The sequence below is a fragment of the Metarhizium brunneum genome, chromosome 2 (genome assembly GCF_013426205.1).
Source record: "Metarhizium brunneum chromosome 2, complete sequence".
Taxonomy (NCBI): Eukaryota; Fungi; Ascomycota; class Sordariomycetes; order Hypocreales; family Clavicipitaceae; genus Metarhizium; species Metarhizium brunneum.
Genome location: NC_089423.1, coordinates 5,970,989 through 5,995,174, shown reverse-complemented (window position 1 = coordinate 5,995,174; position 24,186 = coordinate 5,970,989). Strand labels below are relative to the sequence as shown.

Below are 24,186 nucleotides of genomic sequence, written 5' to 3'. Positions count from 1 at the left end.
TGAAGGTACTATACGGAGTAGGTAATCTGGGTAAAATTTCCGGTCCTGCGAGCCCGGCCAAAACGCGGCCACGCCATGACAAGCGTTGGCTTCATAATAATAAGGAGTCTGGTGCCTGACTATCACTCACCCCCACTGACTCAAGACCTTGCAGAAATGATTGCTCCTGTCATGGATGCGGGAGCCAAGAGTTAAATGGTTAAGCGCTTTTGTTTCACGCTTATTGGATGCCTCGTAGGTACTTAGGTATGTACGGATAATACGTATTACGAAAAGATTAGTGATTACTAGTAGTACGTACTGTTATTTCGATTGACGCTATCGCGTTGCAGGTATGCCACAGTAGCTGAGATGCGGAGACGGAGGAATGCCAAATAGCGCCCATCTTGTGCCGATTTATGCGTCGGAATTGGGGTCAAAATGATGACCCCGATTCCCTGCTCGATGTTGCGGCATCTCTTGACAGAACCCTGTACTGCGAAGTAAGTTCGTCTGTCAGTCAATGCTCATGAGGTAGTAGTATGTAACTCCGGAGTACTCCGTACGCATCGGCAGTTGAAGCTCCCACCTTGAACCTTTAAATGTCAAGTGGGTACGGAGTAGTATAATCTAACCCTTGTAAGTTTAGCCATGAGTTACCTGATAAGGGAGTAGTTTACAGGGGCCTCTCTACTAATAAGAGCAGCTTTAATTTATAATAATAGCTATTAAGTATAATTTATAAGGGAGTAATAATTTCTTAGTAATGATTTATATTAATATTATTTTTAATAGCTTATTAGGTACTTTTTTTACCTTATATACTTCCTATAATAATTTCTTTTTATTGGCTATAACCCCCTTATTATGTCACATCTGGTTAAACTTTAAGGGTCTGAATTGTACATCGACTTGTCTAGTCTGCCCCCACCGCGCTGACCTTGCTTGACACGTTCAACCTGTTCCACCCCGCCATGCAAGTCGCGTCCCCATCAGCTTTGACGACAGTCAACGAGCTGAAGAGTCAAGACTGGGAAGTGGTGACGTTGCTGTCACAAGGCATTGAGAACCTCGCGCCGGCCCAAGATTGGCAAGCCTAAAGACGTGTCCGGCGTCAGTCGGCCATTTGCCCATACTAATTGACTTTTGGCGAGTGCGCGCACATTCAACGCGCCCTTCATCATAACATCATCATAATGTCCATCTTATCTGGCCATCTTGAACAAATATCATACTCGTGTCAAGGAATAGACTCCTTACCGTAATACGCCTCCAACTACCCTTTTTCGGGGGGGAATTCAACAACAGGCTAACCTTTTCTCAGTTTCCCGCCACCAAAGCTCTTCACAAATGCTCTCCTCTCGAACCATGACATCACGTCTCTGATTAGAGACACGGAAGCTCACGAACGAGCTCTCTTTTCTGTTCCGCCGCCTCCGTCTCCAGCTACCCAGAGCCGTCGCAGCGCCGAGCCTGAATCCAAATCCAAGGGCAGACGCCAAACAGTTTTCAATGTCGCATCGGGCGAAGTAACGACCGGTCCCCCGACCCGTGCGTCCTCGAACCCTCGCCGCCACACAGCGGTCGCTGCCGTCTTGGGCGGCGAGATGCACTCTCAGCTCCGGCGAGGAGAGACGGATCGCAAAGGCGATGTTGACGTTGAGATTTTGCTACGCGGCGCGGAGAAGCTTTGCGGCGTCTATGAGCTGCCTGGTGCGAGGGACCGCATTTCAGCACTGCGAAACAAGCACCGCAATGGAAAGAACACAACGGCATACTACGAGGCCAGGGTAGCCGAACAGGCTGAGCAGCTGGCCAGCATGAACAAGAGCTGGATGGGCGAGGACGGAAGCGAAGAAGATGACGCTGGGGATGAAAGCGAGCTTTGGACGGAAGAGGACCTACGACGGGAGGAGGCCGAGGCAAAGGAGATGGAAGCAAAGAAGAGGGAACTTCAAGCAAGGCTGCGGCAAATGGAGAAGGATTTAGGAGGACTTATGGATTTGTGATGACGAAAAAAAAGGTTGACGATGCCACGATACCCGGTGCAGTTGTATATACAACCCGCAGATCTGACAATACACTACAAGAAGCAAACGCTCTCACTCAGTACATTGCTCGCCAGGGCTCGAATTCATACCCGCCGCACTCTCTCCATCCCTCGCCAGCACGAACTGCTCCCAGAGAGTCGGACGCATCTGCTGCCCCGTCTGTGACGAGGACCGATTCAGCAGGGGGTTTGACGTCCAGGCGGCGGGCATGCCAGCGGATTTTGAAGGTCGACGAGGATCCGCCGGGGATTGTTTTTCGGTAGAGCGTGATGGCGCGGGAGAGACGGGCACGACCGAGGTAGCAGAAGGGCAGACGGTGTCTGAAATGATGGTGATGAAGACGGTCATGACGGAGTTGGCCTTCCATTGTGCTGGGGTTTACAGATACGATGGGGGGGTCGTGCAATGAGGTCAAGTATGAGCTGCAGGAACCCCTTTGGATCTTAAATTCTCGGATCCTTTCCTCGTACATGGCCACAATTACCACTGTAAATTCAAATCACCTCCACGATTGAACAGCAATCTCTCTACCTAGACGTCTCCGATGTTGTGTGTCATCGTGGTGAGGTGAAACCAGTTAGCCGGCGGAGCTCTGCTGGTGTATCGGGTCCTTGGGATAAGGCCCAGGTAACGAAGCAAGCGGGTATTCGCCCAGAGGCACATTACTGTAAGTAACTGATGATCAAAGTTTGTGTATAAGTCATCATCCAGGGCATCGCTAGGGTATCATGTGCAACTTAACAAACGCCGTGTCCAAAAACCCGCCCATTACGTCGTCCGTCTAGTTATCTACTTCTCCGCCTGTTCCACTCAGCAGCACGTCTCGATGTATAAGACTCATGTTTCGCGGCCCTCCGTCCTCGTGGACGGTAAAATTCACCTCCACGCCTGGCCCGATATCTATCCGCATCCTCACCATGCCGCCTTGAACTATCCTCGCGGTGCACATCGTTTCTGGGCACCTCACCTCTGGGCTCTCTTCTCCCAACGTCTCTCTCGTACTGTACAGCCCTATCCCAATCCTCAAGCTTCGTAAAGGGACTCCGCAGCCAAGCACGTAGCTCGTGCAAAAATAGCCTTGTATTCTCCCTCCCCAGGAAGTCGGACAGCATATCCTCCGCCTGGCCGCCGATTCCCATGATATCCACAGACTTTAGGATAGCAATGATGTATTCTAAAAGAAATTCCGCATTGTTAGCACGGCGATGCTGTATGGTTGTTCTGGAGCCAGTATGTGCGGGCTGCGATGTGCTTCCGTCGTCGTTCTCGCCTTCGTCATCAGGCGAGAGGAACGAAAAGACTCGGAGTTCTCGCCGGATCCACATCCTCGCGCGGGAAACTAGCTCTGCATCTGAACAGAACATCTGTGGTGTCAATTCGCGATAGCGAGAGAGGCGGTTAGACCCGACATGTTTGGAGTATCGTTGGTGGCGGTACACGTCTCGTCGAGCAGCGACTACGTTGGAGACAGTAGTCGATCTCCCTTGGTTGCGAAATGGTCTGCCTCTTTGTCTTGTACATCCGAATCCTCCTCTACGTCCGTAATATGCGGAACCATCGGATCTTGTTATTGTGGAGGTGCTGGTGGTGGCGGCCGTAGAAGGCTTTTGGCTGATGAAGGTCGTGATGGGATCTTGGGCAGATCCATGCAAGACTTTGACAACCTTGACTTTACAGAGGGGGCATTGCGGTGTCTCAAACAGCCAGCTCGACACGCAGATATAGTCAAAATTGCGGTGGCCACACGGCAGCGCTTCGCATGGCTCTGTTATGACATCGAGACAGATGACGCAGCAATCGGCTGCATCTTCTTCCCTCGCAGCTACTTCGTTGAGAGTGTTTTGAAGGACACGGCGCTGTAGATCGTCAGTTCTTTGGTCTTGCTCTTTCTCCATGGCGATGTGCCGCAGAGATGTGACGAGGCAAGGTCCAGCAGGTGTCCTGGCGAAGAAATAATGTCCACATAGATCAATGGTGGTTCGAAAAGGACGGACATGGAGTCAGTCTGGTAACTAGTTGCTTTACATCGCAGTGGCGAAGAGTCAACGGCAAAAGTGGAGCCACAGGTCCACCACAAGCCAGAGACCTCACGGAAGATGACGTGACGTCTTGGTCTGGTGAGAGCCGCCGTAGCTTCAGCACCCTCCGGCACTAAGAATCGCGTCGCCCTGCTAAAATGGGGTCCGGCGAGACGCGTTTTCACGACGCGCAGGCGGACATGGACTGAGTCGCCAGACCACACAACGCTCCAGCATGCTGTCTTATTCCAAGCACCTCGCTCAATATTTGCATGTGAGACTCTGCAAAGCACATATTTGCGAGTGATCATGGACGACGAGACTAGATCTCGGTACGAAAGCAAAGCAAAGGATCTGAGAACGGAGCTGAAAGCTTGGGAGAGCGAGTGGGCACAAGCACACGGCGGGAGCAAGCCTGGGCGACAAGACATCAAGGACAATCCCGATATTGGTATGTTAATTTTTTTTTTTTTTAATTTTTTTTGCATACAGTGGATGGTAGATGCTAACGGTTGATAAATGTGGCAGCACAGAAATACAAAGACTACAACAAAGCCCGCGACATTCTCTCCGGAAAGCAGCCACCACCGGCAAAATCAGAACCGAAACCCAAGAAGCGGCAACCAGATCCAATTCTTACAGAGACGCCACTTAAACGAACCAAGTATGCTCAAACACCATCCAAGCAACGAACTCACGATGAAGACTTGATGAATACACCCGCTATATCAAGAAAGCTATTCAGCCCTGCACCAGTAACATCCCTCGGTCCCACCCCTCAGCGTGACGGCCGCGTCCTAGGTCTGTTTGATCTTTTAGTTGAGAAAGAGCTTGGCACACCATCAAAGAAGGACACATCCAAACCATCCGGTACACCAGGTCGATCTCGTGGTAATGTTCAGTCTACGCCTAGCAAGCGGACTGGCTCCTACGACCACGAAAGTAGCACCAGGCTCGGCAGAACGCCCATGTCCTCGAGTAAGAGAAACGTGTTGAATACGTTTGCGACGCCAATGAAGAACCGACGGGGCAGTCTAGATGCCAAGACACCATCATCCGTATCCAAGCTGCAATTCGATACACCTGCTTTCTTGAAGAGACACTCCCTGCCCGCAGTCGACGAGAATGCCATGTTTGCCGACCCATCGCCACTCCGACTACCGAGAAAGCCGCTTGTTCGGGGATTGAGTGAAATTGTAGCTAGCCTAAGGAAAGTAGAGGATGATGTGCTCGACGACGACGACGATCTGGATGCTCTTCGGGCAGCGGAGAATGACGATACGGATATCCGTCGGCCAACGTCTCCATCGCTGGGCACGCGACAAGCATCGGATCCCGCGGCAGTATCCACCCCAGCAATTATGGAAGATAGCCAACGACCAGCATTGTTAGGAGGATTTGACGACGAAAACATGTACGACAGTCCGGTTGAAGACGCCGTCGACCACAATGGCAACCCTTTGCCGGTATACAAGAAGAAAGGACAAAAGAGAACAACGCGCAAGGTCAATATTAAGCCAACACGGATCAAAAGGCCAGAGAACACTCCCAAGGATGGAAATGGCGATGAAGATGGAGAGGACGTGATCCCAGAAACGCAACTCATCAATGGTCCCGACGCAGATTTCGCGGACGTCGCATCAGGTAGTGATTTTGAAAACGAAGAGCCGGCCAAATCGACAGATAAGCCAGCAAAGGCGACTAAGAAAGAAGGGGCCGTGAAAAAGGTAGCAAGGAAGGTGAATGAGCTTGCTCACGCCAATTTCCACCGGCTGAAATTGAGGAATAACGGGGCCAAGGGAGGGCCAGGTTATAATAGCAGGTTTCGGCGTCGACGATAGAGGGCAGACTCGACGGGAGTACTTGATGTGTTATGAGATTATGATTTCATGGGTTTTTTTCTAGCGTTGGGCATTACAACGGAGCGATTCAGGGGAGATTTCCTGCTTGTGGATGGTGTAGCGAAGGCAGCCGCGAGTAATCCGGAGTTGGATTATCAATTTATGTTTTGGTGGTCCCATGCAATATTCACTGGCGCCTGAATAATGAACATTGTGTGCGTCCCAACTATTTGCTTGTTTATCTTATTATCTCCATAATCTAGCAACTATTAAAGCAAAGGCGTTAAATTTAGGGTCATTCGACTGGAAAGTGGGTTTCGTCAAGTTGCTTTTCTGTTGTGTCAACTTACAACGAACACTACACTTTTACTCTCAGGCGTCATTTCTTATTAGGAATGTTTTAATTGCACACCTCTTTTCTCATTACTGCCTAGCGATCCATGCTTTCAAATTCAACTGTATAAGCGTCCTGAGAGCTATATAGAGCGCCTTGGCCGCTGGCTTCTTCCACTAATCCAATATGTCACCGGTAATCCTCCAATACCAATAGCTCTCATCCTTCACATCATAACCTCTTCACTTGACTTTACGCGTTTTCTCAGTTCAAGAGGTAGTTGTAATGCTGCGGGGCAACGTTATGACTTCCGTTTGTAGTTTTACAGTGTATTCTCACTTGTCGCTCACACCCTGTTTGTTCATGGACTCTTCCACATGGCCTTTTTCTTTTCCGGTTCACAATTAAGAATCGTTGTTTCTCTTTTTTTACAAACTATCCAACTACCATTACAACAGTTATGATTGGTCGCATTATCAGCACGCTTCCCATTCAACACCCTGGCTACGTACGTCATATCTACCACAGCCTCATCGACTAACATGAGAAGCGAACTCGAGGCCTCTGAGACTGAACGCGATACCACCGTCTTAAAAGAGACTCTTGATACAGAGGACGTATGGGCTTGCGAGAATGACTCGGCATCCTGTCAAGATGACTCGTCGCAGTGGTCCGAGACGCTGCGGGCAAGCTCATCGTCGCCGAGTGTCTTGTCCGAGGAATCCTCCAACTTGGCAGTAGAAATACCAGACTTTCAATTGTCCTCGCCTCGCTCCTGCTACGAGCCGTTTCACCCACCTGCTCCCCCAAAATCTGAAGAAGATGCCTTGGAGTGTTTCGGCCCGTCTGTACAACGTCAATCTTCACCCTCTTCTGGCCATTTCGAACTACAGCTGGATGAATTTGCAGTCTACTTGGACACGGAAAACTATCCGTGTGAAATGCGCTGCCTGCATCACCTCTATGCTAGACCCGGCTATAGCAACTTCTTCTTCGACGGAATTCTGAGCAACAATGGGCAAGGCAAGACGTTTATGAAACGAGTTCCCATCAGCGCGGTTCCAGTAGGACAATACGGCCTGCAGTATCATAATGTGGGCAATCAGATCTGGCTACAGTCTACGTATTGCGACCAGAGTGACATCTTCTATAAACTCTGCCTGCCTGCAAGGGAGTATCGCCGCTTCTTCAAGGCATTCCTATGGGTCGCCAACCTTGCCAAGCATTTCGTCGACTTTCTAGTCTTTATGGAAGAAAAGGGGACAAGAGTGACGATACGGCACTTCCAGAGCGCGTTTGGAGACTGGCTTCTTGTAGTCCATGGGGATGCTCCTGACTTGATGGACTGGCTGGCACAGCATGCATCGAGCGACTTTCGCACTTCCGTAAATGCAAACATTTCTTTTCTTTACAAGGAATACAGGGGAATAATTACAGACAGAGAGTACGGCTATCATGACATCTGGGCGGAGATATGGGATTTCACCAAGTACCCGGACCTCTCGACAGGAACTGCACAGGAGCCGACCATCGTCACCGACTACGTCTATCACCGATTTTCTGACTTGCCGTTTGGAAACCGACTGCACAACTTCCCATTAAGCAGGAGGGCATCGGAGTTGAGAGAGCGTGCTAGCTTGAAGCATGGGCTTGAGCTGGCCTGCACATCACACGGCCCAGCTACCAGTTCGTTTGTTAACGAGACAGGGGGAGATATCTCTGATATCACCCGTGCCATCAAACCCGGCGACACAATATCCACGAGAAGAGACGGTGAGGTATCGAGGTCCATGCGGAGACGTGAGCTCTCCAATGACTTCGCGGGCGTCGACCGGCGGTTTGCCCTAGTCCAGAAGGTTTGTGAACGCAGCGACGGTGGCAGATACTTTGAAGTGCTGTGGTACTACCGCCCTTCTGACACTCTTTGTGGCCTAATGAAATACCCGTGGAGAAATGAGCTGTTCCTCTCTGATCACTGTTCGTGTGCAGAGGAAAACAAGATCCAGGACTGTGAGGCCCTGCGCGTGCATAGTGTTCAGTTTAGAGGAGACTCGACAACAACGTCGGAATTCTTTTGTCGACAAAGATATCTCAGCAAGGAGAAGAAATGGATAGCTCTGGATGACTCGGATCTAATGTGCTCACACTTGAATCCTCGGCTTCAGGATTCTACCTCTGGCAAATACCGGCCAGGAGACACGTTTCTTATCCATGTGAATGTGGCCAGCTCGACTTCCGAAGCATGTGAACTCATCAGTGTAAACACACGGGGCGCGGGAACTCGCCTCTGCTTCCGAAAACTGCTTCGGCGAAGCAATGTGGACAGCATGGCTGTTACTTCTGCCCGTAATGAACTAGTGTATAGCAATGAGTCGATCGAATGCGACCCGAGCGGTATCGTCGGAAAATGCCATGTCCGGTTCTTTGCCCACGATGAAAATATCCCAGCGCCATATAATCGAGCCGGAGTCGGCGGCTACTTTTACATCACGCATCGAGTATCGCCCGCCGGGTTGTGCGTTCCGTTACGCAGCGTCCCGTCGTCACTACGCCAGGGATTTGATCCCGCTGTTGTCATCTCCGAGCTTCGAGGATTGGACCTCTTCTGCGGCGGCGGAAACTTTGGCAGGGGCCTCGAAGAAGGGGGCGCCGTTCGCATGAGCTGGGCCAACGACTGTAATGCCCGGGCAATTCACACCTACATGGCCAACTGCAGCCATCCCAACCTCATGAGCCCGTTCCTCGGGTCCATCGACGACTTTCAAAGGGAGGCATTTAGCGGCAACTTTTCCAAGTCGGTGCCTACCATAGGCAGCGTCGACTTCATCTCCGGAGGCAGTCCATGTCCCGGCTTCTCTACTCTCACAAACGACAGGACGACAGACGAACAGCGCAAAAACCAGTCTCTCGTGGCAGCCTTCGCCTCATGCGTTGACCTCTATCGGCCCAAGTACGGACTTCTGGAAAACGTGCCTGGCATTCTCCCAAGTAAAGCAAACAGAGAACAAGATGTCCTTGGCCAGTTTATGTGCGCAATTGTTGGTATAGGATACCAAGCCCAGGTGTTTTACCTCGACGCCTCGTCGTGCGGATCGGCGCAGAGACGTTCACGCGTCTTCATAAGCTTCGCGGCACCAAACTGTAAGTTGCCTGGTAAGCCTCAGCAAACTCACTCGCACCCGTCGGAGACCAGGTATACAAGCCTTGGCAAACTTCCCACGCGCCGCCACGTGTTGGCAGAGCGTGACTTTCTACGAGCAACTCCATTCTCGTATTCTGTAGCTAGGCAGGTTTCGTCTGGCCTTCCCAAGATATACAATGGTCAGACAGATACCTGCATCCCCTTCCCTGACCACCGCTTGGCTCGTGGGCTCACCAAGGGCTTGAAGGCGCGAATATCGCTGATCCCAAACCGGCCGTGGGGAATGAATTTACGCAGCGCGTCTCGCGGGATCCTCACGCCAGCGGAGAGAGGAGTGTTTGTAACAATTAACAGGAAGACATCAAGGCCTAATACTGAACCTCATAAACTGGACCGGCAGTCTTCCGCATATGGACGGCTATACCCCAATCAACTTATTGGGGCCATTACAACAGTGCAGGTCCCCAACGACCGCAAGCATGGTCGCCAGTTGCACTGGGATGAGAATCGAGGCCTCTCCGTCATGGAGGCCCGTCGCGCCCAGGGCTTCCTGGATGGTGAAGTCATCCTGGGCACCCCTGCAGAACAATACAAGATTGTGGGCAACAGCGTTGCGCGAGAGGTGGCCCTGGCTCTAGGGTTGTCGATTCGCGAGGCATGGGCAGAGTCTTGTGCCGATGATCAGGATACGGAGGCGGCCAAGCCTCTGTCCAGCTCCCTTGGAACAGGTGCGCTTGGAGGGAATGCAGATCATGGTCCTCGTCATACCTCGGCGGCGGAGGCTTCAATTCGGACTCGCGTGATTCCGCAGAAGCGAAGACGACGTGCGACTTCGAGAATGGTAGTTGTAACAGGGCGTGCAAAGGAAAAGTGCCCACCCGAGTGCATAGATGCAAGATGACGGGACGGAAATCAGCATTGTACGGAGTACATGGTTGGCAAAATATAACATTCCCCTCCCCCCCTCCGATTTCTATTGTCGGTATTCAGATGCGAATGCAGCCGGGACAAGATGGCTTGGCATGGGACCTTGGGCTGGGAATCTGTAAGATTAGATCAATACATGCTACTCCGTGCAATAAACAGAGCACGGGGTGCAACTCACCGTCTTTTTAGCCGTTGCCTGCCGGATAAAGTACGTTGTACAAAGTGCAAGGGCCTCCTAGCAAGACAAAGAAAGAGTCAATTAGTATCACGGTTCCATCGTGCACGTTGTGCATGGTGTATGGTACTATGGTCCTTGCGCAGCGACAAAGAGGACTTGACTGTGGTAAAGTCGGCAAGTACGGAGCAGTATGTACTCCGTAGCACTTGAATGTATTCGCTACCATCGACGGTAAATTAATTTGCACCGGCTGATAATTTGCCCAGTTGCAGGGATGCCAAAAAACAACGCAATAGTTTTGTTTTCAGACCAAGATATCACCCGACATCGGGCCATGTTAGCCGCCAAGCCATCACAAATCCTTTCACCTGTCAAATCAACTGTCGGACAATTCTAGATACTAAGCATTTCGTGCCACATTACTGGTGTTGCCCCGAGGACTAAGAACAAGTAGGATTGAGCCGTTTCGCCGGCATGAATGGGCCCGTTATGCCAACCTAACGGTCAATAACAACATGGATCATGTCTTATTGTCCCTTTTCTAACCCTGCATGCGGCAATGGGGAGGCGAGGCGCGCTACCATTCTGTCGGTTTGCGTTGCATGTCTGTACGGGCGCTGCATCCGCAATTTTCCATCGATACTCCGTATGTACGTATCACAGGCGGTTACGGAGTAGGGTGGACGGATGATGATGAAGAGAGCCCTCCTGCTATGTACTTTCCATCTTGATTGGGCTTCCGGGTGTCAGCCGGCGAGGGCCGAATTTCCGAACGCTGATGGATGAGTTGCCATGTCGTTTCAGTTAATATCCCATATGTCAATGCAGATTGCACTTGCACGGGTAGCAGTTACAGGTTCATTAAATGTCTCAGAGAAACGGGTTTGTGCGTTCTCATCCCATGCTGAATTACGTACCTAGAGTAGCATCTGTAATGTTTAGACTTCGGCCCCCTGTTCCTGCGAGGCTGTACATGACCGACGCTTGGAAAATGCTGTTGCACGAGGAAGAAACAAAAAAAAAAAAAAAAAGAGAGGGGGGAGGGAGGGAGGAAGGAAGAGGGAGGCACCATTATCCGTTAGGCTTTGTTGCCGCTATCAAGCCTTCGTTGGTCGGGATCAAGTTTTGCGATAGCAAACCCGGGTTCGTGAAAAGGTCGTGCGATTGCGTGTCTCAAATAATGTGACGGGGCGTCATGTCTCGGATTTCTGGTGATGCAGATTTCAGGCCGACTTGACAACCGAGTTACACCAGTAATGCTAGTAATACTATTGCCGGCGAGGGAGGCAGGTAGGCATTGTCGTCTTTGGATCGTCGAATTCTGTTATTGAAAGGCGCAGCCGCCTGCTTGACCGCCGCCTCTGAGACGACCACGCTGCTTGGGCTCTCTCACGCACCCATCCATGATACTGTGAGAGCGACATCAGCTTCAGTTCGCATGGATTTCGAAAATGGGCGGGTGGTCGTTGGCTCAATCAAACGGGATGCTCCGGGTCTCACACAAGGGGTACCATCCAACAGGCATGCCTCTCACCGGTCAAATTTGCAGTGGTCGTGGGGTCCAAAAACTGATCCCCAAGGCTACCCAACTCGGGCCAGGCGAATCGCATCCGCTGTCGCTTCCAAATGCCTCTTGTGACAGTGGAAATGTGATGTAATTAGTGAGCGAGCCAAGCTTCGTCTCCAGCAAGCAGTCCTTACCAGAGAGCCAAGAGGCAACGCTCACATCTTCCCCGTGGAGGATAACCGTCACACATATGTTACTCCGTATGGGGAGCGCTTGAGTGTCACAGTCATCCACGTGGCTAGCACGGTTCTGACTGGGTTCTACTCAGGTTCTGGTGCATATTACCAGCAGTACGACCATAACCCGGGTTCCATGCGACCATCCCTGCCCTTGTACGGAGTATGGAGTATTGCTTGTTGTGTGGGTTGGGCTCGATAGGGCCAGTTGCTGTTATGGGCGTAGTCCGTTATCAGGCTTGCAGGGCCAGCCCAGGAAAGTAAAGTTATCATGTGAGCACATCCTCGACCAGACCGACGACAACCTGGAGAATTCGCACCCGTTAGGTTTAGCAAGGATGGCCTGATGTTCTTTACAGAAGTCAAGCATGACATGTTGGCTTGTCATGGGTCTTTCAATTTCGCCACACCTACGGAGTTACTCTCCACAAAGATGCCGCCGACCAAGCAGTGACCTGAATGTTGAGCTCTCGAAGAATATAATAGGTGGTAAGGACGCTGGGCAATATTTGTAGTATGTACAGAACTCTGGCGACCACGATATACATACATGCGTGCTGCCGACGCTGCATTGTTTTTTGCTACGCCAGCACACGCATCAACTGTATTTTGGTCCTGGTTTCGATGGCCTGCAACGTTCCGAAATGAGGTGAAGTACTTCGTCGTTTCATTGGCAACGATAATAAGTTATTTGTGCTTAGTCGTGTAAATCTTTGCCGCTCCATCATGGCCAAGTCGCCTCCTTTTTTTTTGCCGTCGCCGTGTCCTAGCCAAGTTCTGGACAAATGATCCTTGATTAGTTTGTATGTACGGAGTACGAATGGCTTTAATTTTGCATTTCCAATCCGGCAGTTCCCGGATGTGGGAACTGTGAAGCCACATGTGGTGGAGTGTACTGCCCTGAAGCGTGGACGGGGTACGCAACTTATTATTCCAGTACGGACGACGGACCAGGCCCCCTCTTCTTCGTCACAGCAAAGACGTAGAATACTAGCGGGCTCGGGCTATCGGCTTCGACGATCACTGCCTGTCCGTCGTCAGCATTTGAACCAGAGCCCTGTGTTAGGCCGCGTCGCAACCTGTACCCACAAATAAACATTGATGCCGAGGGTCTTTAATCCTGAAGCTTCCGGCAAAGGTTCCGCGACGAGGGAAGAGGCCAAGCGCTGTGGTGTCTGGTCCGATGTCCCACAGAGGATGGACTGTGACTGTCTCTACGGAGTACCTCCACAGCTTTCTAAATCCGGAATACTGTTGGTATGCACGTCAAAGGACAAGCTGTCCGCCAAAACAGTGGTCCCAAGCTATAGCCAGCCGTCAATGCAATAGTACTACTAGCACAAATAGCGGTTCCTCGTCTAGGGCTCCAAGGTTAGCCACATGCCAGGCTTCATTGAGGTACTTGATACAATAGTTAGGAAAAGTCGAATTTGACCTGCTTGAGTGGCTGAGTGGATGATGAGTTCCGTAGCTCCAACCTACCAGACCAACTTGGGGGGTTCACGACTCATCCCTGGCCCAGACCAAACGTCTGCTGCAAAGCACCCCCGTCCACTTGTTTCGCGCCAGGATCACGTTGTCACTGGCTGCTCGTTTCGTTCTAGAAGACCTGTCGCAGCGCTTGGCTTTGTCACAGAACCGTAACGACGGATCCATGATTTGTGGGAATATATCAGGAACTGGTGAGCCCACATCAGTGGTCCGTAGCCATCGGCGGGCTGCTCGCATTCGTTTGCTCGCAGGCATTCTCCGTACATCTGCGGTCTCTTCTTTTCTATCACTCGATCGATTCGGTTCGACTACTCGCACAGTGAGCGACAACGTACCAGATTGCGTAAATAATCCATTGTGTTTGCAGACTGAGCGAGACACGAAGGAACGCTCGTATTGCCTCAACAAGAGCTCAGAACTGCTTAGACAGGGAAGCCACGACCCGCCGCCGTCACTTCACGCTTTCCTTTAGCCCGCTGCCCTCTCCCTCACGCCGAAACTTTATTTTCCGTGACATCCGCTCTTGCTTGGTCTTGTCTTTATTGCCAATTTCTCGCAGCAACCTCCTCCTGGGATCTTTGTATCCGCATCCCTCGTCTCGCTTGCGGGCTGCCGTTATCTCGATCCGCAGGCAGACTCTCAGCAGCCGACGAGGAGACACGACTGGCCCCAGGCTGACGCCTCTGGACCAGGCACTCGTACAAGCAGCATTAACGCCACCGACTGCAGAGCGCAAGACTCGAGGCGACTTGAGGCATTCGGGCCGCGTCCTGCAAAAAGGACGTCCGCCCAACAACAACCACGCGGGCTCCCGCATCGGGTCAGAGCTCCCGCGACAGTCCGCGACAAGTCGTACCACACTGCAACGACCATCTTACAATTAATCACCAGTCCAAGCTTGAGCTTGTCGCTCGTCTACTACGACTACTGCCACTTCGCGATCTCGGAGCCGTGCGCCAGCATCATATTTGTCAATAGCATCACACCCGCCCGCCGACTGGTCACTTTGCTACCTCGCCAGTTCTTTGCACCATCTCGGCATCCTCGCCGCATCATTCTGCAGTCATCTCGACGTTGCCGTTGACTCGCCCCTCTCCCTCCCCAGCACGCGCCGTGTTTCTAGACCGAAATCCCACCTTGCTCCTCATCACGATAAGATAAACCCCTCGATCTCTGGATGCGTCATGACCTACATTGTAAGTCTCCCACCTACATACAGTCGACAAATATCGGACAGCGCATGGCAGTGCTGCTGCAAGGCGCCACACACACAATGCCTGCAGGAAGCCTGCAGGAAGCCTGCATCCTCCCCCAACTCTTTCTAGCATCCTAGCCTTCTTTTCACATCTCCCCTCCCTTTGTTTCCTCTGTCGCAACAAGTGTGCTCCCTTTTAGCTGTCCTCGGGCTTGGTCTCGGCCGGCGTTTGCGCAGCTTGTACTTGTCTACCTTCTCCCGCGCTGACACCAATATGTCGCTTGCACACCATCTTCGCTCACCGCCTCTGTTGTCCAGTGGTTCTACATGGAGGCTCTTGTTGTATGTTTCTTCTGCGAACTTGGCCGGAGCTTGTTTTGTTTTGAAGAAACAAGACAATCTCCATCAACCCTGCTGCATATCGAGTCAGCTGCGCTGCAGTTGGACCTATGATTTGTCACGGAATCGAGACTCAGGCCCAGTTTAGGATACATACCTACATCACACCTCGTTGCCTCTTGGGCATGTCTTGAACCTGTTATACCACTCAACAAGTCTCTTCCAAGCCCCGTCCATAATAGCAGCTCAAGTGATGCATTTTCGTGGACACATCACAGCTCACCATGGCCATTGGCAATAAGCTAACTACTGGTTTAAAGTTATGCCTTGCTCACTACTGTGACATCCATGGGCCAACCCCGTTGATGGTCACCGAGGGACTGAGAAGTCCGTGTTCTGTTTGTTTTGAGGAAGTTGATCCCATTAGTACAGCAACCGGCAAAACGAAATGCGATGTTCGAACACGATCAGGTGGTCCGACGTCCGCGCCGCAATCTCAGTCTTCTGTTGCCCTTAATAATACGTTTAGGGATCTAAGCATCGGGCGCAGCGGTTCTGCACCTGCCTCGGAGCATGATGCCCACTCGCAACGTGCTGCTTTGCGCCGCTCCACCACAGCATCTGGTAATACAAACTACACGGTCAGCTCTTCGGCTCTCGACACGCCGCCAGAAAGCCCACGGCCAGTTTTCCAGCAACCTCGCCGGGATTCAAGCTTCCGGCGCACTTATGATGACACTGTCACCAAGAAACAAGGCCCTTGTGATAATTGTGCTATGACGCTACCAAGGCGACAAACCTCTGGCGCAACCCCAGAGGACTATGCAACAGGGGCACATGGACCGACTCTACGCACCAAGGCTCCTGTCGAGAGGGTGTTTGGGCCTGCTGGACAGACCTCCCCACCTAACTCGCAGACCTCGAGTGACACAGATGGCGATCGCGAAACGAGTACGCGACGTGTGCGATCACGGAGAACAGCCCCGACGGCGAGTAGCTCTAGAAATACGTCATGTTCCAGCACATCGACCTCATCAGAGCGAACTCCATATCACTTTCACTACGTCAACTACACATCTACCCACGAACCCATCCTGGCTGATTCCTTCTCGTTGATTCGTGCGTCATGTCTACGTGCCCTATCCTTCGAGACCCTTCCTCGACCTCCGTCCACATCTACCCCGACTTCCTCGCCACAGCTTAATACATCCCCGTCTTTTGTCACGACGCAGAGTCCGGGCTCGGCAGCAACAGGCGGGCCAATTTTTTTTGGCGATGCCCTAGCAGGTTATACCACAGCATACATCTTTCGCATTCCAGATGTACATGCTCGAGGGCACAAGCGAGTGTACGCGTTTTTAGCCCTTAGTACACACAAAGAGAGACTAGCGATGAAGACATTTGCTATGATTTCAGCCGCCTTCAGGGATTTGGCCACCTGGATTCAGCAGCTCGCTGAAGCGGAAGCGGAACGCACGACAGCCAACTCGTCCCCCATTGGCAGTGTCATGTACGGTGGCGGAGCACAACCACAGCCCCAAGCCTCTGCCTTTGACCCTCCTGCCGCAGTTGACCGGTCTGGCAGCAGCTTCCTGACTGGTGGGAGTGCCTTCACAAGGCGTATGGGCGGTGGACCGGGTGCTTCGTCACTGAAGGCCCGCGGGCTCGCGGAGCTCGTTGGACAGCCTGATTTTTTCATTGAGCTGCATGGCAAGTTTGTGCAACTCCTCTTCGAGGTTGGTGTCGCTTTGAATTCTTGAACCGGGATTAACAAGGCGGACCTTGGATTTCGATACGTTTGAATACGGTTTAATGTCCCACGACAAGTATGGTCGCGACGATTTGGCCTCGTTCCTCGTGAATGGACTAAAGCTTGCAATTGCCGAGCCATTGCTGTGGTCATGGTAAAATACCCACTGCATAGATTACGATTCTTCTATACCCCATTTCTTGAGAAAGAGACGAAGATCGCCTTGCGTGCCTCTCTCCATCATCTTCTGCATAGCATCGGCGTTCAACATCATCCCTCTTGACAGAGGTCAGCTGGGTAATACTAATGCAAGCTCTACTTCTTTTTGACGTTTTATACGGAGTTTACGACCTAATTCTAGCCACTGCCCTTTTGGGGTATACGGTAAATGGTGTACGACGTTTTGTTAGAGCTCACCTCTTATTCAGAGCTTGTCAGTGTCATGTGCAGTTGCGCAAACACATGTCTGGAGTCTTTTGTACTTTATTCTGTTGATTTGACAAATTGGAAAAATCAACTTTGGTCAATACCCGATATCATAATGGATCGATGTCCATTGTTTCTGCTTTTTTATTATTTCTTTTATTTTACCAGGCGCAAACATGGTTTAAAATGGCACATGGGTCACGGGGCATATAGACACAAGGATCAATTCGGAAAAGGTCGGCATCACCAGGCTTACAAAATCAGCAATTTGGCTGTAAGGCAGGAAAAGTGTGGTTACGGCGGTGAATTGGTACACGGTATGCAAAGAAACGGTTCATTTTGTATTTTGAAGTGACGTGGTCACTGTGAATAGACGATCAGAGTATACTCCAGCTTTGCAATGGTGCTTTGAACATTGTGTTTCTAGTTGTACATTTTCCCAAACCAGGTTGTCCGAGTGATGATGAGTGCCGAATATCCAGACCGGAGTAGCATTGGACCTGAATTTTTGACGTGTCATGTTGTACTTGGGTATGCAATAGGATTTGAAATTCAGCAGACACCAGTCATGCAGGTTTGGTGATACAGAAACGGTGCGGGAGAGGTGGGAATAAGCTTGTGGTTTCATTGCATAGAGGTACTGGTGGCTCACTGTCACAATACCGAACGCTACTGCACCGTGTCGGGCTTCCCGTCCCAAGCTGAAACCCATTAAGCCGTCGGGATACGAGCCAGCGTGGCGTCTCACGATACGGTCGCTGGAAGCCGTGGTGACGAAGAAACGCAAATATGTTATGTAGCTCGAAACGACTAATAGTACTAAATATACAATATTTTGCCTATTGTCCTACAGCACTGAAAGGTAGATCGTGCTTCCAGCTCAGTTGGGTCTATTAGTTACAGCAACATTCCCGTTGATATGCTCCCCTGTGACCTTGATCCGGAATTCGCCTCCGGTCGGCAACTATCCTATTCTTCACCGTGGATTTCAGAATATTGCAATGCTGAAGCTTCGTTGGCAGCATCCCCAATACCACGACAACACTGCCACACCTCGCACATGCTTATTTGTAAAAGTCAAACTTGTTATCGTCACTCGTACCCTTGACTTGGCTGGAGTATGCATCCTCCAAGTCGCTCTGAATGATGTTGTATCGGTTCTTGCGGACCGCCCGCAAACCAGCCTCCTGCATGATGGCGGCAATAATGGCGCCTGAAAGAGGGTCGTTGCGTACGATCAAGCTGTCCAGGTCGACTTCAGGGGCGAGCGACATCTTGCTGGCAATAGTGGTGAAGATGAGACGACGTTCGCGGCGATCCCGCAGCGAGGGGAACTCAATCTTTCGGTCCAGCCGACCGGGACGCAGCAAAGCGGGATCCAGAGTATCGGCACGGTTCGTGGCCATGATGACCTTGACGTTGGAGGTTTGGTCGAATCCGTCCATCTGGTTAAGAAGTTCAAGCAAAATACGTTGGACTTCACGATCGGCACCAGTTTGGGCATCAAAACGCTTGGTGGCAATAGCGTCGATTTCGTCAATGAAGATGATGGCAGGTGAGTTTTCGCGGGCCATTCGAAAGACATCTCGGACCATTCGGGGACCTTCTCCGAGATACTTCTGAACGAATTCAGAGCCAACAACTCGAATAAAGCTGGCAGTGGTCGAGTTGGCGACGGCTTTGACAAGCATAGTCTTGCCCGTTCCGGGGGGGCCGTACAACAGAACACCACGAGGGGGATCAATACCAATCTGCTTGTAGAGGTCGAAATGTGTCAAGGGTAGTTCAACAGCCTCTCGAATCTCCTGCTTCTGCATGTCCAACCCGCCAACATCGGCATATGTCACATCAGGTTTCTCGTCTGCGCCAAGCATGGCAATGGAAGAGTCGGCTTCAGGGGGGAGGATGTCGACGAGGGCATTTGAGTGTCGATGGAGGGCGACAGAGGATGAAGGCTTGAGCAACTCGCGGTCAAGGGTAGACAGGATCCGGACAACATAGTTAGATCCGGTACTTGACTGAACGATACCAGTGCTGCAAAACGAGACTTGGGTCAGCGAACAATTTCTCGCAAGGGCAATTATAGGACAAATATACTTTTGATCGATGGCTTCCATGAATTGGCCGATGACTAACGGCACACTCTGAATGCGCTTGATTTCTTCCTGGGCTCGCACCAGCTCACGCTTCAGACTCCTAAGAAATATGCTGTGTTAGATATTGTTTCCGGTTCCATGGCCCCATGACGAGGACTTGTGGGAGTGGCGAATAATGGAAGGCATACCTTTGCTCATCCTTGATGTACTCTTCTTGTAGCTGAATATATCTGTAAACAGTCAGTACAAGGAGTTCGCGGTAGTATATGTCGGCGGCTCCGGTTGAGAATAGAATTCGCAGGAAAATATCCCAAGACTCAAGAAATATGGCGACAAAAAATGAGAATGTGCTTACTCCAACTGTCTCTGCAACTTCTTCAGCGAGGCGTAGTCATCGCCGCCCTCGGTCGGTAGGCCCTCGAAGTTGTCAATAGTGGGGATTGTTGACGGAGCGGCCTTTTTATGTGGCGGCGCGTGGTTGACCTGGCTTTCAACTGCAATGTCGCCCATTTTATGGCAGCAACGCAGCTACCTCTGCGACGAGGATATGATGTGAGATGGGTTGCGAACGGAGGTGGAAAGCGGTCGAAGTCGTGATTCAGATACCCAGTTGGTAGCGAATGCACGAAGTTAGTCACGTTACAATGTGTGATACAATGTCGAGATGAACGAGATTCGTGAAGGGCGATGCTGAGAGGTTGATGAGGATGGACTGTGATGGCATCTAGCAGAAGCTCTGCGCACCGTAGGCGTCAATGGCGAACGTAGCCTCGCAGAGCCTGGAGGAGCTTGAATGCTTAGTCATGTTGGTTGGTGGATCACTGGCTTAAAAGGGAAGCATGCACGTGACGAGGCATGCAGACGACCGACCTGAGACTACACCGACGACTGCTGAGTTACAAGTTCCTGAACAGCCTTTCAGGTATGTGTCAAACTCGAAGCCAAGCGAACATGAATTCCATGACACCACATTACTAAGAGCCTTGAACTATTCGCATGCAGCAGTAATGTGGCTGCCGCTTGGTATCTTTGCACAATGCTGAACCTGGATTGATTGGTCTAGGTCAAACCACGACGCTACACAAGGATGCCCAAGCGACCTGGATTTCAACTGACGGTAGCGCAGAGGAGGCGCCTGAAGGGAGGAACGGAGGAGAATGAGATGTCCCCGAGTGGTGCAGGTGGCTCGCATATGCAGACTGGGCAGGCATTTCATGCATTTAGGCGCTCAGCAAGCTATTAAGCAAGGTATCGCGTCCAATTGCTTTGAAACAACGACTTGGGAAGGGTCGTGAGGTGGGCCGGAGGCAGGCTGTCGATACGAGCCCGGCCAAATGGAATATTACTACAGACGAGAGTGAATGTTTCAATACCCTAAGTAACCATCATTTTGGCCACTTAATCCCACTAACTAGTTGTTCAAGGCAACATGCCTAGATGTTTGTCTATCAGGGGGCATTATGCCGAGGTATATCAGATACATGCATTGCAATGTAATGCAACATAGGAGCATATAAGTCGTAGGTGATACTTTGTTGGGTCAAATCGTTTTGGCCTCGTACACCATAGAATGGAGTAGAGTTGGAGCCGGGCTTCGTCAAGCTCGAGGACAAGCTATTATTAGCTTTCTTACGGAGTACAGGAGCAGAAGATGATACATTCGAGGCTTGGTCGGGCCTGGAGCTGGAATGGCCTGGTGTTCTGGATCTGGTACCCTCAGTGCCGACGTTGGGTGAATCGGAAAAGACTCCAACTTGGTCAATGTCTCAGCCCTGGTTGTCTCCGTACCCGCACTCAGAAAGATGGATTGATGGATCCCCAACCACCAACCCTGGTCTCGTCTGGTGGTATTTTCGCTTGTTCGACTGCATAATACAAAGCCAGTTGAGGCTCAGACTAGCTGTCACGAGATGGTACCTCGCCAAGGTTGGGCTCGAGCCTGGATGAGCAAGCTATTGCACCGGGTACTCGGTACATGGGCCGGAGACAAATGCCGACGGTGAGAAGGCAGCCAAACACACTGTCGGAGTACTCTTGCATGTCGAATGAGACGCTTTTTCTGTGAGCTAAAAGTCTATGATCAATCATGGCACAGGTCCCATCTCCTGTCTCGATCCCCTGTCCTGTCCATTTCGCTCTGGTCCGGCTACTAGTTTACTCGGTGAGTACTCCGGTCTCCATACATACTGCGCCAGGCACCGATGTACCCATGTACTTCTTAGAGGTAGCCTGTCATTTGTTCAATTTCACGACCACAAAAGGTCCACCGCGGGCTGGTGCGTTTCCACACTGCCAACACATGGAATAGTGGACTTGCTCGCTTTGTATTTGGTAGCTTGTCAGGACACGCAGTGACATTCATGTCCTGACTGCGGTTGCGGCTCTAGATGTCACTAGCTCCACATGTCACCGCAGACTGAATGTCACTCCTCCCGAACGCTCACCTGTCTTGCACCTGCGTCCTGCTGTCAGGCCTCCATGTCTTTATCTCGTCTCTCTCTCCGCTCACCCATCTCTTTCCTCTCTCTTCTTTTCTTTCCGTCCAGTCCCTCGCCGCTACTTATTACTTAGTACTCTACTAAAGCCAAGTAGCTACGAATGCCATTTTCAATCTGCATCCGCCTTTCAAGCCTTGAACATTCGCCATCCTCCACCTTCTCTCACCTCCTCCTGCCTCCGCCTTGACGGCCCACGCGCTCTCGTTAGTCTTCCCGTAGTCGGCGCCTCCTTGATTCAACGTTCGGTCGGCTGCAACAGTCAAAGTGCGGCTCTCGCTCATCAACCGCCCGTCACCCACCTGGATATTGCCCATCCCATCCCCCGATCCGGCACGACTAGCACGACCAGTCACCCTTCTGTTCTGGACCCTACTGCAGAGTAGTCACCACACCAATCGACCTCACTTCTTCGTCATCTGCCCCCACATCTCTCCTCATCCCGACTTCTTGTCGCCTCTCTCAACAAGCACCGTTTTCAACCACCACTGTTTTCTCCGACTGTACATACCCGCCTCGCCACCTGCCAGCCATCGTCTGCTCGTCTCTCTTGTCTTGCCGCATATCCTCGTCCTCGGTCCGCCAGCTCTCGCCATGTCGTCATCCATCACCATTCCGACAACCCGATCTTCGGCTTCACCAGATGCATTTCACGCCTCGTCAAAGACTCTTGGTGGCTCATCCATGAGCTCCTACTCAAGCTCTCCCTCACGTTCTTCGCCTTCTACGAGCCCCAATACCAAGATGCTGCACACACGGCGACCCAGTTTGTTGAGTAAGTGCGAGCGTGGACCTGTGCACCCTTATCGTGCAATCCACCGGCCTTCTTGCGTCAGGTTCCTAGCCTGGGTCTGCTTGGGAAACTTCGTCAGCCAGAGCTATAACGAGTCTCTTCGCCCAAAGTGTTTGCACTGTTTACTGACACCTGTGACAGGCTCGGCCATCTCCAAGCAGGAGAGCACCGTCATCAACATTGGCGACCCTGATGGACCACCCCGTCTGGTAGGCTGCTCCCCTCTCCTCACTAGACTGTAGTCCATATCCTATGAACAATGCTAAAACTATAACCCAGATCTCATACCTGTCTTCTAGTCAAGGATTCGTCTGGAATCCAGGTTCGTTTACTGGCCTTTGCCCATTTCAAGCCGCTACTAGTAATTAACCCTGTGCGCCTAGAAATATTCCTGCCCTCATATGTCGACTGCGACTACGTCCCGCTCGAGAACCAGCGCGAGCCGGTCCACGAAATTATTCTCAGCGACGAAGAATCTCGGAATATGCTACCCCATTAACACACTATGGCTGGATCCCACTCCATGCATATTTGATTGCAGGGTCCGGACACCCTGGGGCTCAGACATATATCTCCGGTCTAAACTATTTTTTACGGGAGCTGGTCACTGATTCCACAGCGCAAGCTTTACTTTCTCTGGCAGACATTGATTCTTTACGCCTTTACCCATTTCCATTCTTCAACTCTTTTTTATGACTTGTTTTCAACTTGTAATCCAATGACATCACCAATGGTGTCTTCTTTTTTTTTTTTTTCTCAAAGAAAAAATTCCCTTGCTTCAATGTTCGTTGCGCAGGGCAGAAGGCGATCCTATGATGCACAAGGCACTACATCTACCATGGCACTATTGAGCTCGGCGTACACGATGGCTAACGCGGCTCTTGGGCCAGCACGGGCAGAGGATACCGGGAGAAACGCATGATGACGACTTTTACGGATATTATGGGCAGTTCTAGCCCTGATGAAACTAGGGTTTGACGAATGAAGCTCAACGGTGCAAGGAGCGTTCGGAGTTCATTTTTTTCGTCTTTCGTTCTATCCACATTCTTGTCGCTTCTGTATGTTTGGTTCCTCGTTTGCTTTTAGCCTCGGTTTAGGTAGACTATGTGTGCTGGCTCCAGCTGGAGACTGGGTTTCTAGAGCACACACGGGGTGTTTCTAGGCGTTTGTATTCCATAAGATCTCCTCTTGACTGCAGTGTCCAAGTTTCTCACCTTTAGCAGTGCATGTAATTGTAGTAATTGCTCGTTAGCAAGTGACAGTACCAGCGGTCTGAGTTGAAACTCGACTGAGGCTCGACTTGTATCTTGACATGTAGCCGACATGGGTTGCCCCTTTCAACAAATGACGGCTGGAGAATGACTCGTGACTCTGATGATGGCAAATCA

At 51.2% G+C, this 24,186-nt stretch overlaps 8 protein-coding genes across 8 annotated transcripts; 5 read left to right on the top strand and 3 right to left on the bottom strand.

The window, feature by feature from the left end:
- Positions 1-1,175: 1,175 nt before the first annotated feature.
- G6M90_00g047630 (uncharacterized protein) lies at positions 1,176-1,988 on the top strand (the record flags this gene model as incomplete). The annotated part of the gene is made up of 2 exons (XM_014689394.1): positions 1,176-1,240; positions 1,304-1,988. 2 exons carry the CDS (start codon positions 1,176-1,178, stop codon positions 1,986-1,988), a joined length of 750 nt encoding a protein of 249 aa, XP_014544880.1.
- Positions 1,989-2,081: 93 nt separating this feature from the next.
- Positions 2,082-2,378, bottom strand: G6M90_00g047620 (uncharacterized protein; the record flags this gene model as incomplete). The annotated part of the gene is made up of 1 exon (XM_066130431.1): positions 2,082-2,378. The coding sequence occupies one exon, from the start codon at positions 2,376-2,378 to the stop codon at positions 2,082-2,084; it is 297 nt and encodes a 98-aa protein (XP_065986268.1).
- A 437-nt stretch (positions 2,379-2,815) lies between these two features.
- Positions 2,816-3,925, bottom strand: G6M90_00g047610 (uncharacterized protein; the record flags this gene model as incomplete). Its single annotated transcript, XM_014689393.1, has 1 exon — positions 2,816-3,925. The coding sequence occupies one exon, from the start codon at positions 3,923-3,925 to the stop codon at positions 2,816-2,818; it is 1,110 nt and encodes a 369-aa protein (XP_014544879.1).
- Positions 3,926-4,357: 432 nt separating this feature from the next.
- SLD2 (DNA replication regulator SLD2) lies at positions 4,358-5,889 on the top strand (the record flags this gene model as incomplete). The annotated part of the gene is made up of 2 exons (XM_014689392.1): positions 4,358-4,499; positions 4,577-5,889. The coding sequence occupies 2 exons, from the start codon at positions 4,358-4,360 to the stop codon at positions 5,887-5,889; spliced, it is 1,455 nt and encodes a 484-aa protein (XP_014544878.1).
- Positions 5,890-6,765: 876 nt separating this feature from the next.
- On the top strand, positions 6,766-10,266 carry MET2 (DNA (cytosine-5)-methyltransferase 2; the record flags this gene model as incomplete). The annotated part of the gene is made up of 1 exon (XM_014689391.1): positions 6,766-10,266. The coding sequence occupies one exon, from the start codon at positions 6,766-6,768 to the stop codon at positions 10,264-10,266; it is 3,501 nt and encodes a 1,166-aa protein (XP_014544877.1).
- Positions 10,267-15,522: 5,256 nt separating this feature from the next.
- G6M90_00g047580 (uncharacterized protein) lies at positions 15,523-16,998 on the top strand (the record flags this gene model as incomplete). The annotated part of the gene is made up of 1 exon (XM_014689390.1): positions 15,523-16,998. The coding sequence occupies one exon, from the start codon at positions 15,523-15,525 to the stop codon at positions 16,996-16,998; it is 1,476 nt and encodes a 491-aa protein (XP_014544876.1).
- Positions 16,999-18,478: 1,480 nt separating this feature from the next.
- tbpA_1 (26S proteasome regulatory subunit 6B) lies at positions 18,479-20,020 on the bottom strand (the record flags this gene model as incomplete). The annotated part of the gene is made up of 4 exons (XM_014689389.1): positions 18,479-19,448; positions 19,512-19,610; positions 19,699-19,740; positions 19,866-20,020. 4 exons carry the CDS (start codon positions 20,018-20,020, stop codon positions 18,479-18,481), a joined length of 1,266 nt encoding a protein of 421 aa, XP_014544875.1.
- A 2,579-nt stretch (positions 20,021-22,599) lies between these two features.
- Positions 22,600-23,297, top strand: G6M90_00g047560 (uncharacterized protein; the record flags this gene model as incomplete). Its single annotated transcript, XM_014689388.1, has 4 exons — positions 22,600-22,780; positions 22,940-23,007; positions 23,078-23,120; positions 23,182-23,297. 4 exons carry the CDS (start codon positions 22,600-22,602, stop codon positions 23,295-23,297), a joined length of 408 nt encoding a protein of 135 aa, XP_014544874.1.
- Between the last annotated feature and the right edge of the window lie 889 nt (positions 23,298-24,186).